At 42.0% G+C, this 27628-nt stretch overlaps 1 protein-coding gene across 1 annotated transcript in view; it reads left to right on the forward strand.

Annotated features, from left to right (window-relative positions):
- COL14A1 (collagen type XIV alpha 1 chain) overlaps nucleotides 1-27628 on the forward strand; it is a 133805-nt gene that overhangs the window by 39871 nt on the left and 66306 nt on the right. Inside the window, exons 13-23 of the mRNA XM_032223462.1 lie at nucleotides 3437-3576; nucleotides 9239-9365; nucleotides 13727-13866; nucleotides 15397-15529; nucleotides 17530-17601; nucleotides 18336-18478; nucleotides 21613-21742; nucleotides 21861-21983; nucleotides 23592-23741; nucleotides 25081-25197; nucleotides 26989-27135. Coding sequence (XP_032079353.1) covers nucleotides 3437-3576; nucleotides 9239-9365; nucleotides 13727-13866; nucleotides 15397-15529; nucleotides 17530-17601; nucleotides 18336-18478; nucleotides 21613-21742; nucleotides 21861-21983; nucleotides 23592-23741; nucleotides 25081-25197; nucleotides 26989-27135 — 1422 coding nt within the window. The remainder of the gene's footprint in view (nucleotides 1-3436; nucleotides 3577-9238; nucleotides 9366-13726; nucleotides 13867-15396; nucleotides 15530-17529; nucleotides 17602-18335; nucleotides 18479-21612; nucleotides 21743-21860; nucleotides 21984-23591; nucleotides 23742-25080; nucleotides 25198-26988; nucleotides 27136-27628) is intronic.

The raw sequence follows: 27628 nt of genomic DNA on the forward strand, positions 1-27628 counted from the left end.
CCAATCGGGCTTTTGAGCGCATGCGCTGAAATAAGACCTACCCCAAAAATAAGCCCTCCCCAAAAATATTACAACACAGCAGCAGCCATGAGGTGACCATGCTCGCCGCCACCTGCACCTCAAAAATAATAAGACCTCCCCAAAAATAAGGCCAAGCATTTATTTCGGGGGTAAAAAAAAAATCCTGTCTTATTTTCGGGGAAACACGGTATAGAAAGTGACTTCAGTGGACTATTCTTGCTCAGAGCTTTGAACTATCAACAGTAGGTATTTAAGTTTCTTGAAGCTTATTTTCCTTTAAAATATCTTCTTTGCTTCTCACCTAAAACAGTGAGAAGCATGTTGTGAGATAACACCTATTTTAATTCCGCTGCATTTTAACTGCAGCCTGTTTTTTACATCCCAGTTTTTAATGTTTTAAAGTTTAATGTTAGTTTCCTTTTCATTACACCTTCAAGAGTTGTTAGATTCCATATTCTAGAGTTCTCAGATGACTGAGTGGGAATTCTGGACATGAAGCCTAGCACAAGATGGGTACAATTTCTCTAAAATGCGTATACTCATACAACACTTCATGCTTTGCTGAATTCTAGTGGAAAAAATTGCTGTGTTATCTTTTCAGTGGAGCTTATTTTTTGGCTATAATGCTACAAAGGGATCCAAACTTTCCATATTGAAAGAGTTCATAGTTTAAGCATACAACATGTGTTCATATGTCAGTACCACTTTTAAAAAATAATGTATAACAGCTTTGGAAAAGCTGTGTTTGGGAGTGATTTGAATTTTTCCATATTGGCTAGGTTTCCTTTAATTCAAATTGTCATGCCCTCACTGTTTCCTCACACATAGATGCATATTGTGAGAACTGAATTGCGTATTGGTCTTGTAAAGAACTGAATGTATGAACCTAACAGAAGTCAAATTCTAGTCCAGGAAACATAGAATAGAATAGAATGGAAGGGACCTTGGAGGTCTTCTAGTCCAACCCCCTGTTCAGGCAGGAAACCCTATATCATTTCAGACAAATGGTTATCCAACATCTTCTTTAAAACTTTCAGTGTTGGAGCATTCACAACTTCTGGAGACTAAACATGATATCTGCAGATAGTTTTTTTCATCCCTAGATGTTTTTTTACCTCTGACCCTGAAATGTTTTATGACATCTGGGATAGGAGAACTTAACCTTTTGATGTTTACTAATATAAATTGGGATATTGAATTGGCCACCAAATTGATCTTCATGGAAACAGAGATAGTAGCAATAGCAATAGCAATAGCAGTAGACTTATATACCGCTTCATAGGCCTTTCAGGCCTCTCTAAGCGGTTTACAGAGAGTCAGCATATTGCCCCCAACAATCTGGGTCCTCATTTTACCCACCTCGGAAGGATGGAAGGCTGAGTCAACCCTGAGCCGGTGAGATTTGAACCGCTGAACTGCTGATCTAGCAGTAGCCTGCAGTGCTGCATTTAACCACTGCGCCACCTTGGCTCTTAGTGTTAGCTTGGAGAAGGAGGATAGATTTTGAATGGATTTCAGCCTCCTAAAAAAAAAAAAGCATGAAAGGAACTGAGCCCCCCTTTGCTATTTCATGGAAAGAAGGATATGGGGAAATTTGGAAGGATTTGAGATAATCCAATGTAGGGACAAATTGTGGATGGAGAATAAGGTATAAAGACATAGACTTGTCCCAAGTAGAATTCTTGAAATATTTAAGAGGTTCTCAATGTTTCTGAGTGAATAGCAGAATAACAGAGTTGGAAGGGACTTGAAGGTCTTCTAGTCCAACTCCCTGTTTAGAAAACTCAGGAAACCTGCTGTCCCACTGCTCAGACATTTCAGACAAATGGTTGTCCGATCTCTTCTTAAAAACTTTCAGTGTTGGAGCATTCACAACTTCTGGAGGCAAGTTGTTCCACTGATTAATTGTGTCTGTGTGTGTCTATTTCAGCCTATCCCCAAGTCAGGTCTTTCTAGATGTGTTCGGCTATAATTCTTAGAATTACCCACAAGCAGCAGAATTGAGAAGTCTGAATCCTGGAGACCAAAACCTTTAGAACAGAGGTGGTATTCAGCAGGTTCTGACCAGTTCTGGAGAACTGGTAGTGAAAATTTTGAGTAGTTCGGAGAACCGGTAAATGCCACCTCTGATTGGCCCCTCCCCCATCTATTCTCTGCCTCCCGAGTCCCAGTTGATCAGGAGGGAATGGGAATTTTGCAGTATCCTTCCCCTTGAATGGGGAGGGAATGGAAATTTTATAGTATCCTTCCATGCCATGCCCACCAAGCCACACTCACAAAACAGGTAGTAAAATTTTTTGAATTCCACCACTGTTTTGGAAGATACTTGGAAGCCAAAAGCAGATAAACTTCAGGGTAAACTAGAGTACAACACAGGGTAAAAAAGAATATCAGAACACATTTTGTATTTCAGAAATTCTATTTGCACAACAGCAAAAACATTCAACTCCCACTACCTAGAGCATTGTAGGAGATGACTTGTAACATTGGAATTATTATTATTTTTTCCAATGGATTCTGCTGAGTCTACTTTATCCTAATTTCAACAGGTTTGCTGTGAAGGGGCTTCAGTTTTCTGTAAAGTCTAGCCTATTTACACAAGTGACAAACAATAGAACTCAAGCCATACATGTGACAAAATCCCACCAGTAGCCATACAGTGTGAACTTTCTTGGGTGAGGGCTCTGCACTGAACATGATCTGATTTTGTATCAAATGCATAGTGTTGCATGGAGATTAATGTCACCTGGAAGCCATATATCACTGTTGTAAGGAATGTCCATCTGGGATCAGTTCCAAGTGGGAAAAAAGACACTGGAAACATGGAGGCTGCTTGGAAAGATGGTTTAATGGTGGACAGGACCATATGGCTTGAGGTCCTGGGCAAAAAGGAAAGAGATGCTGAGAGTGCCTGGGTTTTATGCCCTCTGTTGGGCTTTGAATTTGAGCATGTGTTCCGATTGGTTGTCAGACTCCCATAGGGCTATGGAGGGGTAATTCTTTAGGATGTCTGTGTCCCAGGCTTGGTTGAGCCTTGCTGGGTGATGTAATCTTCCCAGGTGCCATGTGGTGAGTTCTGTTGCTAGATGAATAGAGAGCTAATCCTACCTTTGTTGGATTTTGGGTGAAGGCAAATGAAGGTGAAGGCTATCTCTTTATCTCTTAAGTGCAGACATCTGCAGTGGGCTATTGAGGAGGGTAGTGGCTATTAAGAGGGAGTCTGCTTCCCATCTAAAAAAACCATGATTCTTCATATTTCATCCAGGGAACTATAATATTCTGCTTTTTAAATATTTCCTAGAATATTTCATTCTTCTGGGAGAGGGGTGGGTGCTGACTTCCTACATCACAATAGGTCAACTGGCCGAAAGGCAAAGATATTATTTATAATTATGGATTCATTTTCATTTTCAAGTGCCTTTAAGCCCACCAAGAAATTTGAAGTTTTCAAATGTGGATCACAGCTCAGCCAAAATAACATGGGATCCACCTCCGTCAAAGGTCAAAGGCTATCGCATTATGTACGTGAAGACAGATGGGACCGAAACCAATGAGGTAAGCAGACTTTTAAAAGAATGAACAGGAAGAACTTAAAAACAGAACTATTATCTAAAACCAATATTTCCCCACCAGTCTGCCAATAACTCATATAATGGCAGTTAGATTAACTTCTTTGGTTAAATTTTTTTTATCAAAATAAGGTAAGCAAGTCCATCTCAAAGTTTTGAGAAAGCATTTGGAGCTTCTTCTTCAATGAAATTTGAACTTCCTATATAAATATATTGTTTTTGTTATATTTTGCATATGGCTCATTTTTTTAAAAACCTCTTCTTCTTTATTTAAGCCATTAGTTTCCCACCTCCCATTTTTCATTTCATTTCATTTCATTTATTATGTTTATATGCCACCCTTTCCCCCCGAAGGGGACTCAGGGCGGCTAACAAATCAAATCAGGGAAGGGGGGGGGGTACAGACAAAAAATAAAAAATAAAAACGATACATAACAATACATAATTTAAAAACACACAACAGTCATACCATTCAAGACGGGGGCAACAGCTCTTTAGCCCCAGGCCTGTCGGAACAGCCAGGTTTTAACGGCTTTGCGGAAGGCCTGGAGGGTGGTGAGGGTTCGAATCTCCACGGGGAGTTCGTTCCAAAGGGTCGGAGCAGCCACAGAGAAGGCTCTCCTCCGGGTAGTCGCCAGTCGACACTGGCCGGCGGATGGAATTTGGAGGAGGCCTAATCTGTGGGATCTAATCGGTCTAGCGGAGGTGATTGGCAGCAGGCGGTCTCTCAAGTACCCAGGTCCAATACCATGAAGGGCTTTATAAGTGACGACTAGCGCCTTGAAGCGTATCATTTTTCATATTCTCTTACCAAGTAATGGCACAGTGAAGAAATTTTGTGCTTTGCAATCAACTGTCATGTAGCATGTGAGGTGCTTTCCTTTAAATATTTGTTTTATTCAATGTAAATGGTATAATATGCTAAGCAAAGAAAAGGCAGCCTTCTTCAAATGAAACTTGACCTACTGTTGTCTAAATAGACCTGTCCATGTTTTTTCTCAGTATATAAAGAATTAGTTTGCTGTTGCCTTCTCAGATTATGGCTGGCTGGATGGTTGGATGGATAGACAGATAGAAATAGTGATAGAACTTCAGCTGATGAGAGGGAAAAATGCCAGCAAATAAAATGGACTCTGGAAAAAATATGCATTGGCTATTTTTCTAGGGTGAAATCCCTGAAATATTTATAATGTTCTGGACAGACCAGAATGGAGATCTTACTGCCTACCAGGGGCCCCAAGCCTGGTATCCTAGACTCCCTAGTTCAGGGGTGTCAAACTCAAGGCCCGCGGGCCAGATCTGGGCCATGAGGTGCTTAGATCTGCCCTGTAGGGCTGCCCTGGAAACAGTGAAGGGACGGCCCATGGTGCCTCTGCCAGCAAAAATAGAGCTTGTGAGGGCCGTGAGCGGCCCTCCTGAGCTCTGTTTTTGCTGGCAGAGGGCTGCAGGAGGCCATCCCGCCTGAAAACAGAACTCTTTGCCATTTTTGCCAGCAGAGAGCACAAGCCACCACAGGCCCTCCCTGATACAAGTGACGACAAGCTGGCCACACACACCTCCCCCCCAAGTTCAAACACAACCCTGATGCAGCCCTCAATGAAATTGAGTTTGACATCCCTGCTCTAGTTCAATGTTGCTCAACCTTGGCAACTTTAAGATAGATGGATTTCAAGGCTGGGGAATTCTTGGAGTTGAAGTCCGTACATCCTTAGTTTGCTGAGGCTGAACAACACTTAGCCAAGGCAGTCCTCCCTGCTGTCAATTCTGAGAACACTCCATCTGTGCAAACTCGTATTCCCAAGCTGATATAGATCGACATCTTTTTCAATAAGCGTTTCTTTATGATCCTTGGCACCCATCCCTCCATTCCCTGCTTGTCTGGCTCTCTCCTTCCCCTGACAAGAAATTGGCGGAGGCGTTCCAGAATTTCGACATGATACAGCTTGTAAAGAATCTTTGTAGCTGTAACAAGATGCAACAGGCTTTCTGCCCCTGTTCTTAGACCCTGGTAGGTTTAAACTCCATGCCTTTTCCTCTGGCCTTTTTTCACAGTGTAACAAGAGGCCCACTTTATGCTTTATGCTTGGCATGAGTTGTTTAACTACATTTCAGCATTTTTGTCTTGGGAAAGATGGCTTTCTAAAAAAAAAAAGAATCTCTCTATATACCAATGACTGCACCTCAAATGATCCATCTGTTAAACTACTGAAGTTTTCAGATGACACAACAGCGATTGGTCTCATTCAAAACAATGATGAAATCGCATACAGATGGGAGATTAAACAACTTAACCTCCTGGTGCAACCGGAACAATCTGGAACTGAATACACTCAAAACCGTAGAAATGGTGGTAGACTTTAGGAGAAACCCTCCCATACCACCACCTCTTACAATACTAGACAACCCAGAATGAACAGTAGAAACCTTCAAATTTCTAGGTTCTATCATATCTCAAGGCCTAAAATGGACACCACCAGTAAGATTGAAAATGTCATAAAAAAACACAACAAGGAATGTTCTTTCTGCACCAACTCAGGAAGCTCAAATTGCCCAAGGAGCTGCTGATACAGTTCTACAGAGGAATAATTGAGTCTGTCATCTGCACCTCTATAACTGTCTGGTTTGATTCTGCAACCCAACAAGACAGACACAGACTTCAGAAGATAATTAGAACTGCAGAGAAAAACAATTACTGCCAACCTGCTTTCCATTGAGGACCTGCATACTGTAGGAATCAAAAAGAGCTCTGTGAAAATATTTACAGACCCCTCACATCCCGGACATAAATGGTTTCAACTCCTACCCTAAAAACGATGCTATAGAGCACTGCACATCAGAACAACTAGGCACAAGAACAGTTTTTTCCCCAAATGCCATCACTCTGCTAAACAATTAATTCCCTCACCATTGTCAAACCATTCACTAAGGCTGCATTACTATTAGTACAATCCTTACAATTTATATTGATATTGATTGTTTCCTGATTGCTTATATGTACTATCATTAAGTGTTGTACTTTATGATTCTTGACAAATGTATCTTGTCTTTTTATGTACTTGAGAGCATATGCACCAAAGACAAATTCCTTGTGTGTCAAATCACACTTGGCCAATAAAGAATTCTCTTCTCTTCTCTCCTCTTCTCTTCTCTTCTCTTCTCTTCTCTTCTCTTCTCTTCTCTTCTCTTCTATTCTATTCTATTCTATTCTATTCTATTCTATTCTATTCTATTCTATTCTATTCTATTTCTTTCTAGCTCTCAATCTATCTTCACCTCTAATAACTGAAGCAGCTGGTTCCCAGCCTACACGAAGCAGGAAATTTAACTAGAGAGTCTTGAATTGCAAGCTTGAGGCCACTGGACCAGGGGAATAAGATCTCCATCTGGCCTGTCCAGAACATTATAAATATTCCATGGATGCCACCCTCGAGAAACAACCAATGGATATTTTCCCCTCACCGTCCATCTTAACTTGCAGCCATTTTTTCCCTCTCATCAGCTGAAGCTGATAGGTAGGATAACCCTTTTCAAAAAGAAAATTGAGGACCAGCTGTTTGGCTCTTAAACAGATACTATTCCTTTTGGGGCACTTTGAAAACAAAACAAAAATAACAAACATATGTCCTTGGGTTGTTCTGTTTATCCCCCCCCCCCCCTCAGTTCATTAGGCTGACTGATGGTCTCTGACATCATGATCCTGTTTGAATAACTGGGCCAAGGGGGATTGTATTCATGCTGATATCATCGCCCACACAATTAACTTTAGGGCTAATCCACTATTTCTGGTTACCCTGATGAGAGGATGAACCACCAATCGGTTTGGGAGTCACGGATGATATCATCCTTAGCCCATCCCATGGATGTTGGGAAGGTGACCACCATCTGAGTTTCATCAGAAATAGCGTGTTTCCTCTTGGCTAGCGTAAACAGGATGGTCCAGTTCAGTTGTGGCACTTCAAGCCTTCTTAAAGAGATGTCTTCGTTCCAGTTAGCTGATGTATATGTTGGGGATGCTGTGGGGATGCTCACCACCCCGATCTCTGCCTTCTTGTGCCCGTTTCATACTGAGCTGCTGGACTGGCTTCTGTGAAAGAGGAGATCTTTGGTTTTGTTTCTCTTTTTTTAGACTTAGTGTGGAATAATGACAATAGTGAGTGCTGTGGTGGCCTAGCGGAAAAGACACTCACCTCCCACCTTCTTTTGGATGAAATTGACAAGTTCGGCCAAGCTTGCCCTTCTAACAGTGGTGTGCATTGGAGGGTCAACATATGCAACTTGGAAGCTTGAGAGTTTGAGCTGAGGTAGCAGCAAATGTTTCTCTCCCAGGGCTCACAGAAAAGAACCCATCTGCTGTGAACTCTGCGTAAGCATCAGGAAGGGCATCCGGACTCTAAATGCTCAAGTGTTCAGCAAGAGTCTTTCTTTCTTTTCTTTGTTTGGATGAAATTGACAAGGTCAGCCAAGTTCGCCCTTCTGGCAGTGATGTCCATTGGAAGGTCAAATGTGCAACTTGGAAGCTTGAGAGTTTGAGCCTAGGTAGCAGCAAATGTTTCTCTCCCAGGGCTCACAGAAAAAAACGCATCTGCTGTGAACTCTGTGTAGGCATTAGGAAGGGAATCCGGTTTGTAAATGCTCATATGTTCAGCACAGTCATTTCTTTCTTTCTTTTCTTCTTTTGGATGAAATTGATTAGGTCAGCCACATTTGCCCTTCTAGCAGTAGTGTCCATTGGAGTGTCAACAAAGGCAACATGGTGGGCATGGTGTCACAATCCAAGCCATAATGTATTTATGACAATGGCAGTGTCCCAAGGTCATGGGATCACTGTCAGGGTTCCGATCGATGCCCTAATTAAATAATGAGCCTTATGCCAGGCTTCAAAAGAAATCTGGTTATTTATTAGGAGCTTCATGTCGTCATGGACCAAATGTAGCCAACTCTTACCTCACTTAATTTATGTCCTGGCTTTGACCCTGTTTCTTCCCTTCCCCCAAGGTGTGTCATCAGTCACATTCTCCAATGAAGCAATTTCGCGGGTTGTAGAGATCACTCTCCTATGGCAACTCAAGAGCAGGCCAGGGATACTTTGCGAGTTAACAATCACCTTTAGCAACCGTTTGACAAGCAAAGCCAATGGGGAAGCCAGGTTCCCTTAACAACCCTGTTACTAACTTAACAGCTGCAGTGATTCACTTAACAACTATGGCAAGAATAGTCACTAAATGGGGCAAACCTCAACAACTGTCTCACTTAGCAACTGAAATTTGGGGCTTAGCTGTGGTCGTAAATCGAGGACTAACCGTCATGATTTGGATAACATTCTGCTTCCAACCATCCCTGAATGATGAGTATGTCAGCACCTGCCCTCTTTTCTCTGCCCCTCCTTTCCATTTAGCTAAAGGGGGGTAAACCCTTTATTTCCCCATCTTACAGATTGTTCCTTTCTGTAAAATGGGGAATTTGCCAAGAGACTGATTGATGCAGCCTGGGGTCTAACCCAGATTCTCTTTTTCACTTGTGAAGTCCTCACTGGGTAAAGAATTAAACCAAGCCTCTTTCCTATTCTTGATGTAGATATGGATTTTCCACCCTCATGTAAATGTGGATTTGTAACCACTTTTCTCATTCCTGTCGCCTTCCTGATGCAGGAAGAAGTTGATCAAGTGTCAGCACACATTCTGAAGAGCTTGACATCTCTCACTGAATATACTGTAGCCGTTTTCTCCCTCTATAGTGAGGGTCAGTCTGAGCCACTCACGGGAAGCTTTAGCACAAGTAAGTCTCGCTGCATGTCTATGGAGATTCTCTATTATCCAGGCCATGGTTGTCATTATTTATTGAATGTATACAGTTGTGTGAAGCCCTGCTAAAGTGAAACTAATCTTCAGATGGCGCTCACTGTTAGCTCCAACTGTTTTGGAGGGAAACTTTGAGCAATCATATTTGGGCGGGTTTTTCAAGCATTATGATTGGTTAAGACCATGTGGGGCCAGAGTATAAATTACAGGCATTTGCCTGCAGTTCCTCGGTACCAATTTTGAGTCAATAAATGCTGCTGTAGCTATGCTGGTCTGGTTCTTGCCTATTAAAGCCCACTACACAATAATTGTTCCAAAGGTGCTTTTCCAAAAGGCAACTGGGTTTTTTCTCCCTTTCTTCAGTTCTGACTGAATGGTGTGGAATAGAAGGATTTGTATCAGTGGTGGGATTCAAAAAAAATTTCTACCTGTTCTGTGGGCGTGGCTTGGTAGGCGTGATGTGGCTTGGTGGGCGTGGCTTGGTAGGCGTGGCAGGGGAAGGATACTGCAAAATCCCCATTTCCTCCCAATAAGCTTGGACTTGGGAGGCAGAGAAAGGATGAGGGCTACTGCTCCAAACTTTCAGTACCTGTTCTCCAGAACTGGTCAGGACTTGCTGAATACCACCTCTTATTTGTATTCTTTGCAGTCATCTGGTCATTAGCACTTTGAAGTTTGGTTATTGAGAAGCATTGAGGCCACTTGGGGATTTATCTGTATCCTCAGGGTCACCTGAATCAGAGTGGAGATGGATATGGGACTTTCTTGGGACTGCTAAGTCTCTCTGCATTTTTGAAAGCACTCTAGCTATAGTCCCAATATTCTCCTACTCTTCTGGGGTTCCACCACAAAACCGCACTCGACTAAACCGCACCCGACTAAACCGCGTCGCTGACGTCATCAACAGGGCAACAACAGCACGGAGACAGAAGCACGCTGTAAACCCTAAACCTAAAATTAACCCCTAAACCTAAACCTAACCCCCCTAAACCTAATCCTAACCCTAACCCTAAACCTAACCCTAACCCTTAACCCAGAGGTGGGTTCCTACCAGTTCGCACCTATTCGGTAGAACCAGTTTGTCAAATCTACCGAACCGGTTAGAAGAGGTTCCACCAGTGGACCCGGAAAGCAGGCCACACCTACAGAAGAGGCTCCAAAAAATTTTGAAACCCACCACTGGTCCTTGGATATGATTATTCTACACTATCATGCTCCTATTTATAAAACTCAGTGCCTCTGTGAAAGGTAAGGATGACTACTGCGTTTGTGGTGCAATCAGAACATTGCATGAGTTGAAGTTGTTTTAACGCAAACCAAAGATGCCTTTTAAAAAACAAGTTGACATCATATTCTTATGCATGCCAGTGCTGTGTGTGAGGTAATTTAAGGTGGTTCTGACAAGTGTCATCGGCATCTTCATATCTGGTCACATGGGCGGCAAGCCACTCCCATCTGGTCACATGGGTGGCAAGCCACTCCCACAAAGGAGGCCACACCCACAGAGTAGGTTCGAACAATTTTTGAAACCCACCACTGCCTTAACCTAACCCTAAAGCTAACCCTAACCCTTAACCTAACCCTAAACCTAACCCTAAAGCTAACCCTAACCCTAACCCTTACCTTAAGTTGAATCGGCTTGCTTTCAAAGCGCTATTTAAAGCACCCTTCTTTCTCCGTGCTGGCTGTTGTCGCCCTGTTGATGACATCAGCGACGCGGTTTAATCGGGCGCGGCTTAGTCGAGCGCGGTTTTGATGGGTCACGCTCTTCTGGAAGGAACGATTTGGTTTTATTCATATTTTCTGAAGAAAAGGAGTTTATAGCTCTCGATTTATACACTTGACAGCTTGGAAACCTTATTGAAAACAAATGCAGATGAAAACATGGCCTAATCTCTTGGTTAAAGTTGGGTTGCTACTAGAAGAACGAGAAAGTTGAATACAGGATGCTGGAAGTCAAGTTGTTTTGTGCCAGTTCCCTGAACAAACTGTAGATGGGTAGTTCTGTGTGAAGAACCCACAAGTTCTTTACATAGATATTACTTTCTGACTGCAGAGGCTTTTTAAAAAGAAAAATTGCAAACATAACGTCATTACTTTTTAGAACTTTTAAGCATCTCAAGGAAGAAATAAAAAAAAAAATCAATAGGATTTTGATGTATTTTTTTCTCATTTCAAAAAAAGAGGCAAAAATGCAAATATTTTATTGCAACAGAAGAGAATACCGTTAGATAGAATTCAGGGTTGCAATTGCAGAAGACAATTCAGATTCTAATTTTCAACTTTTTTCTATATAGGTAGTCCTTGATTTGCAGCTGTTCATTTAGTGACTGTTCAAACTGACAACCACACTGAAAAACCTGACTTACGATCGTTTTTCACACTTACAACTGTGGCAGCACCCCCATGGGTGTGTAAGCAAAATTCAGGCACTTGGCAATTGGCATGTATTTATGACGGTTGCAGTGTCCCAGGGTCACGTGATCACCATTTGTAACCTTCCCAGCCGGCTTTTGACAAGCAAAGTCAGTGGGGGAAGTCAGATTCATTTAACAACCACTTAATAGTAGTGACTGCGAGAGGGATCGTGGAGTCCTAGTGGACAACCATTTAAATATGAGCCAGCAGTGTGCAGCAGCTGCCAAAAAAGCCAACACAATTCTAGGCTGCATAAACAGAGGGATAAAATCAAGATCACGTGACGTGTTAATACCACTTTATAATGCCTTAGTAAGGCCACACTTGGAATACGGCATCCAGTTTTGGTTGCCACGATGTAGAAAAGATGTGGAGACTCTAGAAAGAGTGCAGAGAAGAGCAACAAAGATGATTAGGGGACTGGAGACTAAAACATATGAAGAACGGTTGCAGGAACTGGGTATGTCTAGTTTAATGAAAAGAAGGACTAGGGGAGACATGATAGCAGTGTTCCAATATCTCAGGGGCTTCCACAAAGAAGAGGGAGTCAAGCTATTCTTCAAGGCACCTGAGGGTAGAACAAGAAGCAATGGGTGGAAACTAATCAAGGAGAGAAAGCAACTTAGAACTGAGGAGAAATTTCCTGACAGTTAGAACAATTAATCAGTGGAACAGCTTGCCTCCAGAAGTTGTGAATGCTCCAACACTGGAAGTCTTTAAGAAGATGTTGGATAGCCATTTGTCTGAAACGGTATAGGGTTTCCTGCTTAGGCAGGGGGTTGGACTAGAAGACCTCCAAGGTCCCTTCCAACTCTGCTATTGTATTGTATTGTATTGTATTGTATTGTATAATTCACTTAACAACTGAAGTGATTCATTTAAGAACTGTAGCAAAATAGGTAATAAAATGGGGCACAACTGACTTAACAGCCATCTTGCTTAGCAATGGAAATGTTAGAAATTGAGGACGACCCGTAAATGATTATTGTTTCATGAACATTGCTTTTAGTACAGTAATATATGCAGTGGCCAATCAGTTCAACTTTTAAACATTCTGTAGAAAGTTTAGTGCATCTGTTTACATTCCATAGTGTTGGAAGCAATTTCAGATATTTATTTATTTATTTATATTTATTTATTTAGTTTGTCAAACATGTACGAGCTAACAGGTATAAGTATAAACATGGACATGGACACAGGAAATTGATACGAATAAATGGGGACAGTAGGACAAGGATGGTAGGCATGCTGATGCGCTTATGCACACCCCCTTACAGACCTCTTAGGAATGGGGTGAGGTCCACAGTAGAAAGTTTAAGGTTAAAGTTACGGGGATGTAACAACAGAGCCAGGTAGTACATTCCAGGCATTGACCACTCTGTTGCTGAAGTCATATTTTCTGCCATTGAGTTTGGAGCAGTTTACCTTGAGTTTGTATCAATTGTTTGCCCGTGTATTATTGCGGTTGAAGCTGAAGTAGTTATTGACAGGTAGGACGCTGTAGCAGACAATTTTGTGTATTATGCTTAGGTCAGACTGTAGGTGGTGTAGTTCTAGGTTGTCCAAGCCCAAAATTTCAACCCTGGTGGCATAAGATATTCTGTTGTTAGCAGAGGACCAGAGGACTCTTCTGGTGAAATACCTCTGGACTCGCTCAATTGTATTAATGTCCAATATACAGTGTGGATTCCAGACAGATGAGCTGTATTTGAGAATTGGCCTGGCAAAGGTTTTGTATGCCCTAGTTTGCAGTACAATGTTACTGGAGAAGAAGCTTCGCAAAATTAGGTTAACAACTCTTAATGCCTTTTTGGCAATGCTGTTTCACTGAGCTCTGGGGATTAGGGAACAAAGTTAAATTAACAAAGTTTGAGACACATTTGGAATCCTTCTGGGTTTTTTTTTCCCTCTATCTTGCAGAGAAAGTTCCGTCACCTGAATTTTTGGAAATCATTGAAGTATCTACTGAAAGTTTAACAGTAAGCTGGAAGCCACCATCCTCTGATGTGGCTCTTTACCGTCTAGCATGGATTCCATTGACTGGTGAAGAAGCTGATGAGGTAAGGATGTCCTTGGCCCTCACATGCTTTTTGTTACAGCAAGCTGAACTGCTGGTGATGGACTGTGGTTTGTCCATTTTAAGAAGCAGAGTCTCGGTAGTCGGGATGATGAAATAGATGAGTACATTTGTGAAAAGCATGCGAGCAATTGATTGTCCGTTCATTTATTTATTTGCATCCTGTTTTTATTAGTTTTACAAATAACTCAAGGCAGCGAATATTCTGTATCCAACACATACACCTCCTCCTATTTTATCCGTAACAACAGCCCTGTGACGTGAGTTGGGCTGAGAGAGAGTGACAAGCCCCAAGTTATGTAACTGATTTTCATACCTAAGGTGGGACTAGAACTCAGCGGCCCTTATGATCGGCCCAAAGTTACCCGGCTGGCTTTCGTGGCTGAGGTGGGACTAGAACTCATGGTCTCCTGATGATTGGCCCAAAGTCATCCAGCTGGCTTTCGTGCCTAAGGAGGGACTAGAATTCACAGTCTCCCACTTTGTAGTGTGGTGTCTCAACAACTGGACCAAAGTGGCTCTCTTTTGCTCTATTCTATTTAAAAACTCATCTACTCAGATTCTTATGAAGCCAAAACAGTGCCAAGAGAAAGTCTTTGAGGAAAATGCCTCAAGGAATATTTGCACAAGTATTTGCACCTTCTCCTGAGGTATGGTTGGCCCCCACCCTGTTGCTTTCCCAAAAGGCCTCCAAAACATGACTTTTCAGTGGTCCTGGGACTATTTCAGGGTTCCAAGTAACACCCCTAACGAAAGACGTTTTATTAGAGTGTCTAATATTTATTTTATTAGAGATAATCATATTGGCACACCTGGGAAAACCCGAATCTGAAAGCTGCCAAGGTTTTCCCACCCAAATGAAAGTTGAAGTTCCTGCCCAGCACCCACATGTCCATCACATGGTCCAATCAGGCACCGTCCCAACTGGAGATGCCTCCCAGTCACACCACTCCAGGTGCTAGGCAAGATGTCCTTGACTCTCTCTGAGAAAGGACTGTTATTTTGACTATACCTCCCATACCCCATATAATCCCCTCCCATTTTCCCACAGCATCGAATGTGGCAGGCCTGTACGCCCAATGCAAAAGATCGCTTCCAGGCCTGACAGACTATGAATGGAACTGGAGTTTATTGAGTGACTGATTTTATTGGGCCGTTGCTCCTCTGGGGTTATGGATAGATTTTTAAAAATGGATTTTTACTATATATGGCAAAATTTTAAAAAACTTTTCTGGAATCACCTAGGTGTGAATTGGGCAGTTGTATAAATGTGTTTAAGAAATCAGTAATAAATTAGTACAAATTTAGGGAGTCGACAACTAAAGGAACTAAATGAAGAATGAGCATGCTTAATGGGTGTTCAATGCAGATCAATTAGTTCATCAAGGGATGTGAAGAACATTTATCAATGTGTCTGGAATGCGGAAAATGAGCTAGATCTCCCTGGGCAGGTTCCAAAAGGACTATATTTCACCTCTCTGCCTTCTTAAACCTCCCATTCTATCTGTTTCAGATCATCTTAAGTGGAGATGTGGACACTTACGAGATCGAAGGCTTGCTACCCAATATGGAATACGAGGTGTCCTTGGTGGCCCTCTTTGATGATGAAAGTGAAAGTGATGTTGTTGCTGTACTTGGGAGCACACGTAAGATGGGAAATACTACGGTTATCCTTCCTATAATATTTCTCAATATATACTTTACTTTAAAAAGCCAACACTCAGATATATCTCTGGTTACCTCTGTCTTCTTACCAAAGTCCCGATGTACAGAACAATGCTTCATGCTCATTTGGCTACTGAAATGTAGTCTACTGCATCTAAAGCAGGGGCGGGTTTCTGCTGCCATTACTACCAGTTTGGCGGCCGAAAAATGTTGCGTGCACGGCAAACGCACGCTCGGCGTGTGTGCTCATTTGCACTTAAAATTGTCTGAGCATGTGCACAACATTAAAAAAAGGAATAAAAATTACATTTTTTTCAATGAAGATTGTTGTGCGCATGTGCAGAACAGAAAATCAAGATGGCGCCGCCGAGGATAGAACCGGTACGGCCACGTGTCTGCTGGAGTTACTACCTATTCGGCCGAACCGTACCATCCCGGTAGGAACCCGCCTTTGATCTAAAGGGGTGTTTCCTGGCTGGCTGTGGGATTCTGGGTGTTCTATCTTCAATGGGGCCAAGGTTGAGAAACACTAGTCTAGACATTCAGAAGAGATGCTGAGTTGAAATTTGATCTGAGGGGTCCTTGGTGCCTTCTGAGCTTCCTTGTTTTCTTGCCAGAAACAGTTTCATTATCTAAACTAGGTAACGTGGTCAGTGTTAGTCTGATGGAATTACCTAGTTTAGAAACTAGTCTGATCACTAGCACTGATGATGTTACCTAGTTTGGGTGTTCTGACCCCCCTCCTTCGCTCGTTCAAAGACGACAGGCAGACAGACTTAAAAGGAAATAACTTTATCAGTCCTCGGCTCAGACTGGCTGCGAGCCCAAAATAAACATAGATAAAGTCTCTTTCAAACAAGGGTTACACAGCAGAATGCAGAAACAAAACTCTTACAGCACCAAGTTTTCAAGAAGCAAAATCACTTCTCCAAGTGTCTCACAAACTCAAACAGGATCGGAACGGAATTCTCCATAAACGAACGACGAACGTTGACTTCTGCAACCAGGGCGTGGCACCATCAGTCCTTTTATCTCCAGAAAACCACACTAACGAGCCCCAGCTGCATTGTTATTCCTGCATCCCAACTCAACTCACAGCAAACTTCTGCTGAGTCACAACCAGAGGTGGGTTCCTACCAGTTCGCACCAGTTCGGTAGAACCGGTTCGTCAAATCTACCAAACCGGTTAGAAGCGGTTCCACCAGTGGACCAGGAAAGCAGGCCACACCTACAGAAGAGGTTCCAAAATTTTTTGACACCCACCTCTCTCTCTCTCTCTCTCTCTCTCTCTCTCTCTCTCTCTCTCTCTCTCGCACACACACACACACACACACACACACACAGACTCACACAGACTCACACAGATAGAGAAAGAGAAAGGAAGAAAGAAAGAAAGAAAGAAAGAAAGAAAGAAAAAAGAAAGAAAAAGAGAGAGAGATGAAAGAAAAAAAGGAAAAAGGGACAGAGAGTCAAAAGGAAGGAAAGAGAGAGAGAGAGACAGACAGACAGACAGACAGACAGAAAACACATGGCCAGCAAGTCACTCCCACCAGGTCACAAGGCTGGCAAGCCACTCCCACAAAGGAGGCCACACCCACAGAGTAGGTTCGAAAATTTTTTGAAACCCACCACTGGTCACAACATTGGGTAATGAAATGTCTGCAAGAAAACGAAAGCTCAGAGAGCACCAAGGACCCCTCGTGTCAATACTGAGCTATAAATATTCTTCTTTATTAGTCAAATTTGATCATCGTGGAAACAACTCAGTTCTCGTCTCCTAGTATAGCTCCATCCAGAGTTCTTCCTTTTAAAACTCTGCCAGTTAATCCAGATTTTGCTTTAACCTGACTTCATCTTCTCCAGTCGCAATATTCTGCATCAGAATGCCATATAGATAAACATATATAAGAAACATATAGTAGCTGTTGTTAGTATGAAATCCGGAGTGAATTATGCTTGTCTGTTGCTTTTTCCCCCACAGTTGAAATATTGACTACTGAAGTAACTACTATTACTACAGAAAGTACTACTACTCCTCAGCCTACAACAGCAGGTACAAAATATATTTAAAAAAATGAACACATATGTAAGTCAACGGGTGATTAGTTGACACAAGGGGTTACAATGACTCAGTGGTTAAAGATGTAGGGTTTGTCAGCTGGAAAGCTGCCAGCCTTGGTTTGAGACCCGAGTGACAGGTGATGGGGTGAGTGCCCATTCCTGCCCACCTAACGGTTCTAAAGCATGCAAATGCTAGTAGATAAATAGGTACCACTTAAGAGCTGTGGTGGTGCAGTGATTAGAATGCGTTACTGCTGCCTGCCAGCTGCCTGCAGTTCAGCAGTTCGAATCTCAACAGGCTCAAGGTTGACACATCCTTCCAAGATTGGTAAAATGAGGACCCAGATTGTTGGGGGGCAATATGCAGACTCTGTAAACCGCTTAGAGAAGCCTGTAAATTTACATTAGGAAAAGAAAAAAAAATAGGTTTTGGCTTCTGCACAGCCCATTTTTGCCAAAAACAGGCCTGTTTTTGGCAAAATGCACCCTTTTTGGCCTGCAGAGTGCTTCTGGAGTCCTGGGAGGGCGAAAACGTAATGCATGGAAGGCATGGGGGGCCCAAAATGCCCCTATAAGCAGCGCCTAAATTTTCACCCACTTTTAGGGGGGGAAGTGTGTTTTATACTCTGAAAAATATGGTAACTGGTATGGGGAGGCAATGTAGTGCTCTCTGATATGCAGACTAGATGCTTCAAAAGCTGTTTGAAATGTCTGTCGTTCTGGTAGTCTTTCGGACAGGAATAAAAAATCTCATGGTCGAAGATGAAACTACCTCAAGTCTGAAAGTCAAATGGGATATTACGGACCTCAGTGTTTCCCAGTTCAGGGTGACGTATATGAAGGCTGATGGTGGTCACGGGGAGGAAACGGTAAGGATGATGATCTGATAGATACTTGTTTTGAAGCTTAGCTTGGACTTTTAAAGAATTATTGGAATTATTGGAATCAAAGGGAACATTCTCCCCTTGATAACTATCGATTGCCTGCATAATCTAAGCCTCTGTTTGCTAGTATTGTTTACTTATCTATATAAAAAGATATATGTCATCAACATCCAATGCATTCTGCAATTTCATAAGCCAAAACCCTACAAGGCTTGGACTTACAAATGATAATCAATAGAAAGAAAGATAGTTCTCAAGTTGCAACAATATCTGTGACTGGAATTTTCATTGCTAAGCTAGATGGTTGTAAAGTGAACCACACCTGATTTTTTTCCCCATGATGATTGAGCAAATTACTGCAGTTGTTAAGTGAATTTAGCAGTCATTACCTGAATCTGGTTTCCCCCTGTTGACTTCCTTGTAGGAAGTTTGCTTGGAAGGTCACAAATGAGAAGCATTTTGTCTTGGGATGCTGCAACCATCGTAAATACATACTAGTTGCCTAGGGCTCAAATTCTGATTACGTAGCTATGGGGATGCTGCGATGGTCATAGGTGAGAGAACCAGTCAGAAGTCACTTTTTCAATACCTTTCAAACAGTTGCTAAACAAATCCTGTTGCATTAACAGAGAGATCAATCAAGTGAGGTACTAATACCACTCTTTAAAGCCTTAGTAAGACCATGCCTAGAATACTGCAACCAGTTTTGATCACGACACTATAAAAAAAGATGCGGAGATTCTAGAAAAAGTGCAGAGAAGAGCAATCAAGATGATTAGGAGGCTGGAAGCTAAAATATATGAAAAACAGTTGCAGGAACTGGGTATCTCTAGTTTAAGGAAAAGAAGGACTAGGGGGGACATGATAGCAGTGTTCCAATATCTCAGGGGTTGCCACAAAGAAGAAGGAGTCAAACTATTCTCCAAGGCACCTGAGGGTAGAACAAGAAGCAATGGGTGGAAACTGATCAGGGAGAGATTCAACCTGGAAATAAGGAGAGGTTTTCTGACAGTGAGAACAATCATCTGATGGAGCAGCTTGCCTTCAGATGTTGTGGGAGTTTCATTACTGGAAGCTTTCAAGAAGAGACTGGACCGCCATCTGTCAGAAATAGTGTAGGGTCTCCTGCTTGGGCAGAGGGTTGGACTAGATGACCTACAAGGTCCCTTCCAACTCTGTTAATCTGTAAATCAAAGGATTGATATGAAAAGTTGAGGAGGACTTTTCTTCTGCTATGTTCCAAATGGATGATGGGGAGGTGTCTTGTGCCCTTTACTGGACACAAAGTTCAACAAACCCTTTTTTCTTCCTGCAAGCAGGAGGTGTGGGATTCTCCATTCACATGGAGAGCATGGTGAGCTGACACTTACTGTGCCACCCATCATAGATCTGACCCAATTTGCATCATGGTTCTCCAAATGAAAAATCTTGCGCTTGCAGTCCACTTGAAGAAGAGTGGACTTCAACTCCCAGAATTCCCAGTTTGCAACCCCACCGCGACCAAATTTGCTAGTAATGAATGTGATTGCATAACATTATGCCTACTAATTCTGGGTTGTTTAGACGTGAGGACTAATGGGTTAAACCTTTTAGACACCGAGTGCCCAAACTGCACCTACACATGCCCAAACTGTAATGGTATGTGCACATGTGCGTGCAAATGCATGCACACGCAGACACATGGACAAATGAGCACATGTGCGGAGGTGCACCCATGCGCAGCAGAGACCCAAAGACCAGATAGCCTGTGGGAGGTGGGGCATCCCAACACTGATAGCACAGCAAGATCTTTTTCTTTTGTGAGCTTCTGTTTCGTCATTTGCAGGGAGGGCACTGTGTGCCACATTTCACCATAACGGAGTTAAACCCAAACCCCATGGCCTTAAGAAGAAATCTGGAAAAAAAAGAGGGACTTGTTTTGAAATAGGGACAATGGGGATAGAAAAAAAATGTTAGTGGCTTAGAGGAGAAATCATTATGAACCAAAAGTCCATTCTGCTTTCATCTGTTGATTTAATACTTCACAAATGGTTGCTATCCACCTTGAGAACTCTCTGATGGAGACATGAAATAAATAGATGAAAGCATTTCAGGCAGCTGGGCATGAGAAAGCTGGAAGGAAATTACAACAGGGAACAAGGACTGAAAGATTTACAGATACCATGGACCATAAAATGATTTTGAATTCTGGCCAAGCTGTTGATTCAATCTTCTCAGCCCATCGGTTCTGTCTTACAGCAGCTTCACTGGTCCCTCACTTATTTTCTGGACACCATTCAAAAAGGTTACACATGTGAAGCCCTCTTACAACTATTTGAAAGAAGCATTGTTTCATCAGAACCTGCCCAGTTTTACTATCTGGGAGAGAGGCCTTTTTCCTCAGCTCCACCTCCCTTATCTGATGCCAACAAGAAAAGTTGCATTTTCTTGGTGGCTGTTTCAAATCTTTGGATTTGGGGGGCATAGGAGGCAGGTTAAAGTCAATTCAAATCTCTAGGAAGTATGTTCAATAAATAAATGACCCGGGAAGTCATTGCATAAAGTGATTTTTTTCTCTCCTCCTGTGAATATCAGGATAATTTCATAGCATACTTTCATTACAGTCTGTTTTCCTCTCAACATAATTACTTGTGAATGCAGGAGGGATATGTTATATCCACTGTTCAGAAGATAAGAATCTTATGGAAATTAAAGGAGTGGGGCGGATATGCAAAATACTTCGTTGGAAGAAATGTCCTTCTAGGTTCAGTTCAGTGGTGGGATTCAGCTAGTTCGCACCACTTTGGGAGAACCGGTTGTTAAGTTTCTGAGCAGTTTGGTAAATTGGTTGTTGGAAGAAATCATTAAGGCAGAGAACCGGTTGTTAAATTATTTGAATCCCACCACTGGTTCAGTTCCAAAGACACTAGAAACAGTGCTTGGGCTAGATGACCAACAGGGGTCTGACTAGATAACCTCCAAGGTCCCTTCCAACTCTCTTACTGTTAATCCTGTATGCATGAACACAAAGTTGCTTTGTGTTCTCTGCTCTTTTTTTGTTTTTTGTTTATTATAGTCAAGCCTGAAAGACATCATACGATGCAGTTGTAATATTTGTTTTTAATGTTTCTTCCATCCAGGTTACAGTACCTGTGAGGCAAAACAATGTGCTTCTTCAGCCTTTGCTCTCAGACACTGAATACAAAATTATGGTCACCCCAATCTATGCTGATGGAGAAGGAGTTAGTTTGTCAGCTCCAGGAAAAACTTGTGAGTACAAAGTTTTAAAGGCTCAAATATTAGCAACTGCTTGTATTTAATTAAGCTGTTTCTCTGAGACGTTTTGAGAAAAAAATATAACTTACAATGTGCTTCTTTCCCATCTTAGTGCCTCTTTCTCCTCCACAAAATCTAAAAGTCTCTGATGAATGGTACAACCGATTAAGGATTAGCTGGGATGCGCCTCGATCCCCCACGATGGGGTATAGGATTGTATATAAACCTGTGAATAGTGAGTGCTTGAAATATTTGCCTGTCTGATATATTTATATATTGTATAGCTAAGTTATACTTTGTGTAAATAATGTTTCTTCCTAATTCTCACCAAATTATTCTTCTCTATACAGATAAGATACAAGATACATTTTCTTCTTGTAATTGGGGGAAAAGCTGCTGGATTTTTGAGGGTGTAGAAAAACAATTGAAAGAGGAAATAATAATTTATTAAACTTGCACACCGCCCAATATTCAATGATTCTGGCAACCCACGACAATCCAAGAAATTACAATGAAATAAATAAAACATAAAACTCGCAAGCATGATGAAAAAGAGTCTCCCTCGCCCTCAGCAAAAGCTTGCAAGAAGAGTCAACTTTTTGCAGCTCTCCTAAACAAAGAAATATTTAAAAAATGTTTCTCTTTTTTCCCCGGAAGTTCAGAGATTAGAGTGTGTAAAATAAACAAATGATCTGTGAATAGACATGAAAAAGCCAGTTTGTTGTAATGGTTAAAATGCTGTCTTAGAAACCAGGATATTGTAAGTTCTAATACTGCCTTAAGTATGAAAGCTGTCTGAGTGACTTTGGACCAATCACCAGGAGGCTGTGAGTTCTAGTTCTGCCTTGGGCATAAGGCCAGCTGGATAACTTTGAGCCAATCACCAGGAGATTATGCATTCTAGTCCTGCCTTGGATATGGAAGCCAACTGGATACTCACACTGCTCCAGTACAATCTTAGTTTCTTTGGTGTCCCAGCTTCATGGCAGTTATAATGACTGCCTTGTCTTCATCTTTGGCAAGGAGGGAAGAAACCAGTAGTGGGTTCCGGATCCCGGGCCCAGTGGCATCCACATGGATGTGTGCAGTGCGCACATGCATCTTAGCGCCTCCGTGAGCCTCCGTGATGCTCCAGCTGCTCAGCAGAGCATCGTGCAGGTGCTGTACGTGCTGTGCATGGAAGCGCTGAAGACCTAAAAGACTGGTTAGGAGCTTGGGCGAGCGGAACGGTATCTGGTGCTCCTGCCGGGCTCTGGTACGCCCGTACTGGGGCGTACCACCTGCAACCCACCACTGGAAGAAACCCTGAGTCCAGCACAAGAGCTGCTGCTCTCCGTGACCTGCAGGGTGCCCTTCTTTTGTGTGTCACTTTAGCCCCTTGGGGGCCCCTCCGATGAAGAGGAATCAGTATCTGGATGCAGAGCCCCACTCCCCTGCATTGATCTCGCAGCGACATCACCAGAACTGGATGATTATGAGCCAGTCATTTACCCTCAGCCCCCCACCCACTTCACAGGGTTGTTGTTGTGGGAAAATAGGAGGAGGAAGGTGGATTGTGTAAGTTCACTGCCTCGAATTATTTACAAATAAATAGGTGGGATAATATTACAACAAATATTAAACAAAAAAATAAATACATAATAGATCATATTTATATATCAAATTTATTTATTGTATCATTATAGGCCTCTTGCTAGGTATTCCTGCTTTCAAATTAAGGATCACTTTTGTGTATCAGAAAGTTATAATGGAACTTCCCAGCATCTTTAACCCAAATGCAGTTTGTTTGTTTTTGGTGGGGGGACGGACCATGTTGATCAAATCCCTCTCTTGTTTCTTTCAGTTTCTGGACCAGCACTTGAAACCTTTGTGGGTGATGAAGTCAACACTATCCTTATCTTGAATTTGCTTAGTGGAACAGAGTATAATGTTAAAGTATTTGCTTCTTACACAACTGGATTTAGTGAAGCCTTAACAGGTGTTGCCAAAACATGTAAGAACCTTGAGGTTTTTTGGAATATTTATTTCCATGGATCATATTTCACAGATTACTTTAGTAATCATTTGCTTTAGTAAGGAGTTATAATCTGCGTATAACACAAAGAATGAGGGTCTTACTTGGATACTTTTTCAGAAAACATCCACAGAAAGTGGAAGTTCACCGTTTAAAAATCAGATCCATTTTAATACATCTCTATTTGATTACTAAGAAGTGGTCAGTTCTATTCTTTGGAATAGTTTTACCATTATGGATATTTGAAACCTGGTAATTGTTAACTCCTTTTCCTAACTTTCTTAGTTAAGCATGCTGTGCAAACACAAATGTCTATCGTAAATTATGATCAGTGAGGAGTCCACAATCTATAGAGAGAAGAGTAATGAGACTAAAGTATGATTCTGGGGTTCCTGTCTCCAAAATCTTTGAAGGACTTCAGAGCAGTGGTGGGTTCCTGCTGGTTTGGCCTGGTTTGGCTGAACCGGTAGTATTTGGCGGCCTGGGTCACTGGAACTGACAGCGACCCAGGCCTGCCATGCCCCCAAACCATTTCTCTGGGCGGTGCCATAGGCAACACCATCTTGTTTTTTGCTTCTGCGCATGCGCAAAACAATTTTTATTGCACTGCGCACATGCGGCATGCCCACGAGTGAATCAGCAGTAGTAACTGCCAGAACCCACCCCTGCTTCAGAGGTTATGCTTCAATCCCCCTCGTCATCTTGATCCTTCTGTTTCCCATTCTTGGTGCTTGGATGAAAATGTTTTCTGCAGTCTGATGAAAGAGAGCATGTTCTTCTCATATATTTCAGTGGAAAATAAAACGTTCATGAAATTCTCATTGCTTAAGTCTGATATTTGGGTGAACAGGTGACCAAGAGGTGTGTGTGTGGGGGGGGGGTTCTTCTCTACAGCCCTGTCTGTAGCAGTCCACAGCATTCTAGGTTTCTCACAATTTAGAAATGAGGACTTTTCTCCTGCAGATTCTTTCAAACCAGGAGCTGTGGACCGCAAGGGAGTCTTTGGAATGATGGAAACATCTGTAATATGAAACTCCACCGCTATCTCCAACTATCAATTATGCTTAATGCACCATGAATGCAATGCAACAGAAGAACAAAAACTTTCTTTCACTCCAGAGATGGAGAATGTTGCAGAATCTGCAAGGCAGATTTTGGCATAACATTAAAAGTTCACCTCTTGCTTATAAGAGGAATTCCACTAAGCAAGAACTATGGTTCCTCTGATATCCAAATCATGACAAAATATGCCTTTTTCCTGTCTGATGCAATTGATAAAAAAGAATAATATTGTATTTGTATTTTATTTTTTTTACAGTGTATTTGGGTGTGACAAACTTAGGAGCTTATCAAACCCGAATGACAAGCTTATGTGCCCAATGGCAGCCCCACAGGCATGCGACTGCTTACAGAATTGTAATAGAATCTCTTAATGGTAAGTCAATATATCATCCATACGTTGCTCAACTATTAAGGTGCTCCTGTTGACCAGGAATCTAATGTTTCTATCGACAATCTTGATGGAGCATATGTGGCGATGTCGCCATTGCCTCTGTAGCCTTCAAGGCCATGAAAAGTTCCTCAGGAAAGTTCTTCAGGAATGTCCATGAGGTGACAACCAATATCCTTGGAGGACCTCTAAGGGAGGTGGATGGCTATTTCTGTACTTCTTTATCTTATGTAGAGTGTGCCAGCTTGCTTGGGTGAGGTGTGCCAGTCTTTTTGGGTGAAGGAATGGACAGTATAGCAAACATATAAATATGAGTGTCAAAGTGTGTTCAGGGTTTCCTCTTGCTATGAGGGGTCCATCTTTATTCAGCTGAATAAACACATGAAGCTTATTGAGGCAAATACTTGAACTCTGTCTTTATTTACACTGAGCCACACCTGAAATTGGCAAAGCCCTCCCTATTTGACATGAGAAGACATTCAGGTAAGAGTCTCTTCTTATCTGAAAGGCAAGAGTTATGTGGTCAAAAGCTCTGAACTATTGAAACTGTCCTCTTAAAAAACTCTATTCTGGTAGCAAACTGCGGTCCTCATTAGGGCAGAGATCTGACATCTCCATCATGGTATTGAGACACAAATGTACAGTACGTGAAGACATCTCGCTTGGAGCTTAATAGTCTTGCTAAAAAAGTGCCTTACTTCTTTTAATTAAAAATGAATATGTGAGAAGTTGGTGTTTTTCAAACATAAAAAATGATGATGACCAATGCTAGGTGGTTTATAAGACTATTCAATTTCCATGCCTATCATAGCAGCCATTTTGTAAAACGAGCAAGCCACCAGGGCCACCATTTTACATGCCCACTGTTGGCACTTAGCATTTGGAAGAGATTCAGGGTAACCTCTCTCTCATTCACTAGGATAGGAGAAGAAAGAGAGAAAAACATAGTCAGCCTTGCAGGCAATGGTGGGATCCAGCCAGTTTAACAACCGGTTCGGTGATGGTGTGCTGCGCATGCGTGCACTCTGCGTGTGGCTGTACCTAACGTGCACTTGGCGAGCATCAGCAGTTTTAACAAAACTTACCTTCCACATTACCCCTAGGGAGTAACACAGCTGAGATGCAGCAATCTGCTTTGCTGTGCGAATCAGCTGAGAGGATATAGGTAAGTAAAGTGCAGGGGCAGGTGGCTGGACCAACCTGATTGTTGGAGCGAACTGGTTCGCTCCCCAGGTGGAGCTACTGGTTCACTTGAACTGGTCGAACCAGCTGAATCCCACCTGTTTCTTGATTTGAAGAAGCTGACATTAGCAATAGCAATAGCAATAGCAATAGCAATAGCAATAGCAATAGCAATAGCAGTTAGACTTATATACCGCTTCATAGGGCTTTCAGCCCTCTCTAAGCGGTTTACAGAGTCAGCATATTGCCCCCAACAACAATCCGGGTCCTCATTTTACCCACCTCAGAAGGATGGAAGGCTGAGTCAACCCTGAGCCGGTGAGATTTGAACAGCCAAACTGCAGAACTGCAGTCAGCTGAAGTAGCCTGCAGTGCTGCATTTAACCACTGCGCCACCTCGGCTCTTTAGTAGATTAGAATTATGTTATCATGAAGAAATATCAGAAACAAGAACCATTCATGTTCATAGACATAGTCCTCCTCCCTCACAGTTCAAAATATACTTGTGCTTAGGGTGTTGCTCTTTATGCTGCTGTGTATTTTAGAAAATAACAATAAAGTCCTGATCATTTAATGTTCTCCCTTTACTTTCAGATGGGGCAATAGAAGAAGAACCATTAGGTTGGGGAGCATCTAGGCATTGTTTCTATCAACTCTTTCCTGGCACAAAATATAACATCAGCGTTTACTCACAAGTTCAGGAATTGGAAGGGCCTGCTGTCAGTATAATAGAGGCAACACGTAAGTGGATTATTTCTTATATAATGTTGACTCCGAATATTGTTCATGTGTTAATTGTCAGAAGTAAACAGAGATTCCATCTGCCTGTCTAATTTTCTGATTTATTTTCTATAGTTTCTTTTGATATACAAAGCATCAGAGACTTTGGAATTAGGAGCTTCATGAAGTGAAATTGATATCTATATTAGTTGGAATTTTGAGGAGTCAAACTTTAGATTCTTGTTCAAACATTGAAAAAAACACTTGTGATTAGCCAATGGTAGGGATAGGTCTGGTATCATTAGTAGGGACTTATTTTTCTGCCTCTCACTGGTCAATAGACAAAATATTAGCTCCAGTACCTATGGATGTCTAGATTTTGAACTTGAGGAAAAATTTCAGATCTCTATAAATGGGATCTTGGTAGTTGTGCTTAGGACAATGTTTTTTTTAATTCTTTCTCTTCAAACATCTCAGTAAGGCATATATAATATATCAACTGCCATTGCTACAT

Source organism: Thamnophis elegans, chromosome 8 (genome assembly GCF_009769535.1).
Source record: "Thamnophis elegans isolate rThaEle1 chromosome 8, rThaEle1.pri, whole genome shotgun sequence".
Classification (NCBI taxonomy): Eukaryota; Metazoa; Chordata; class Lepidosauria; order Squamata; family Colubridae; genus Thamnophis; species Thamnophis elegans.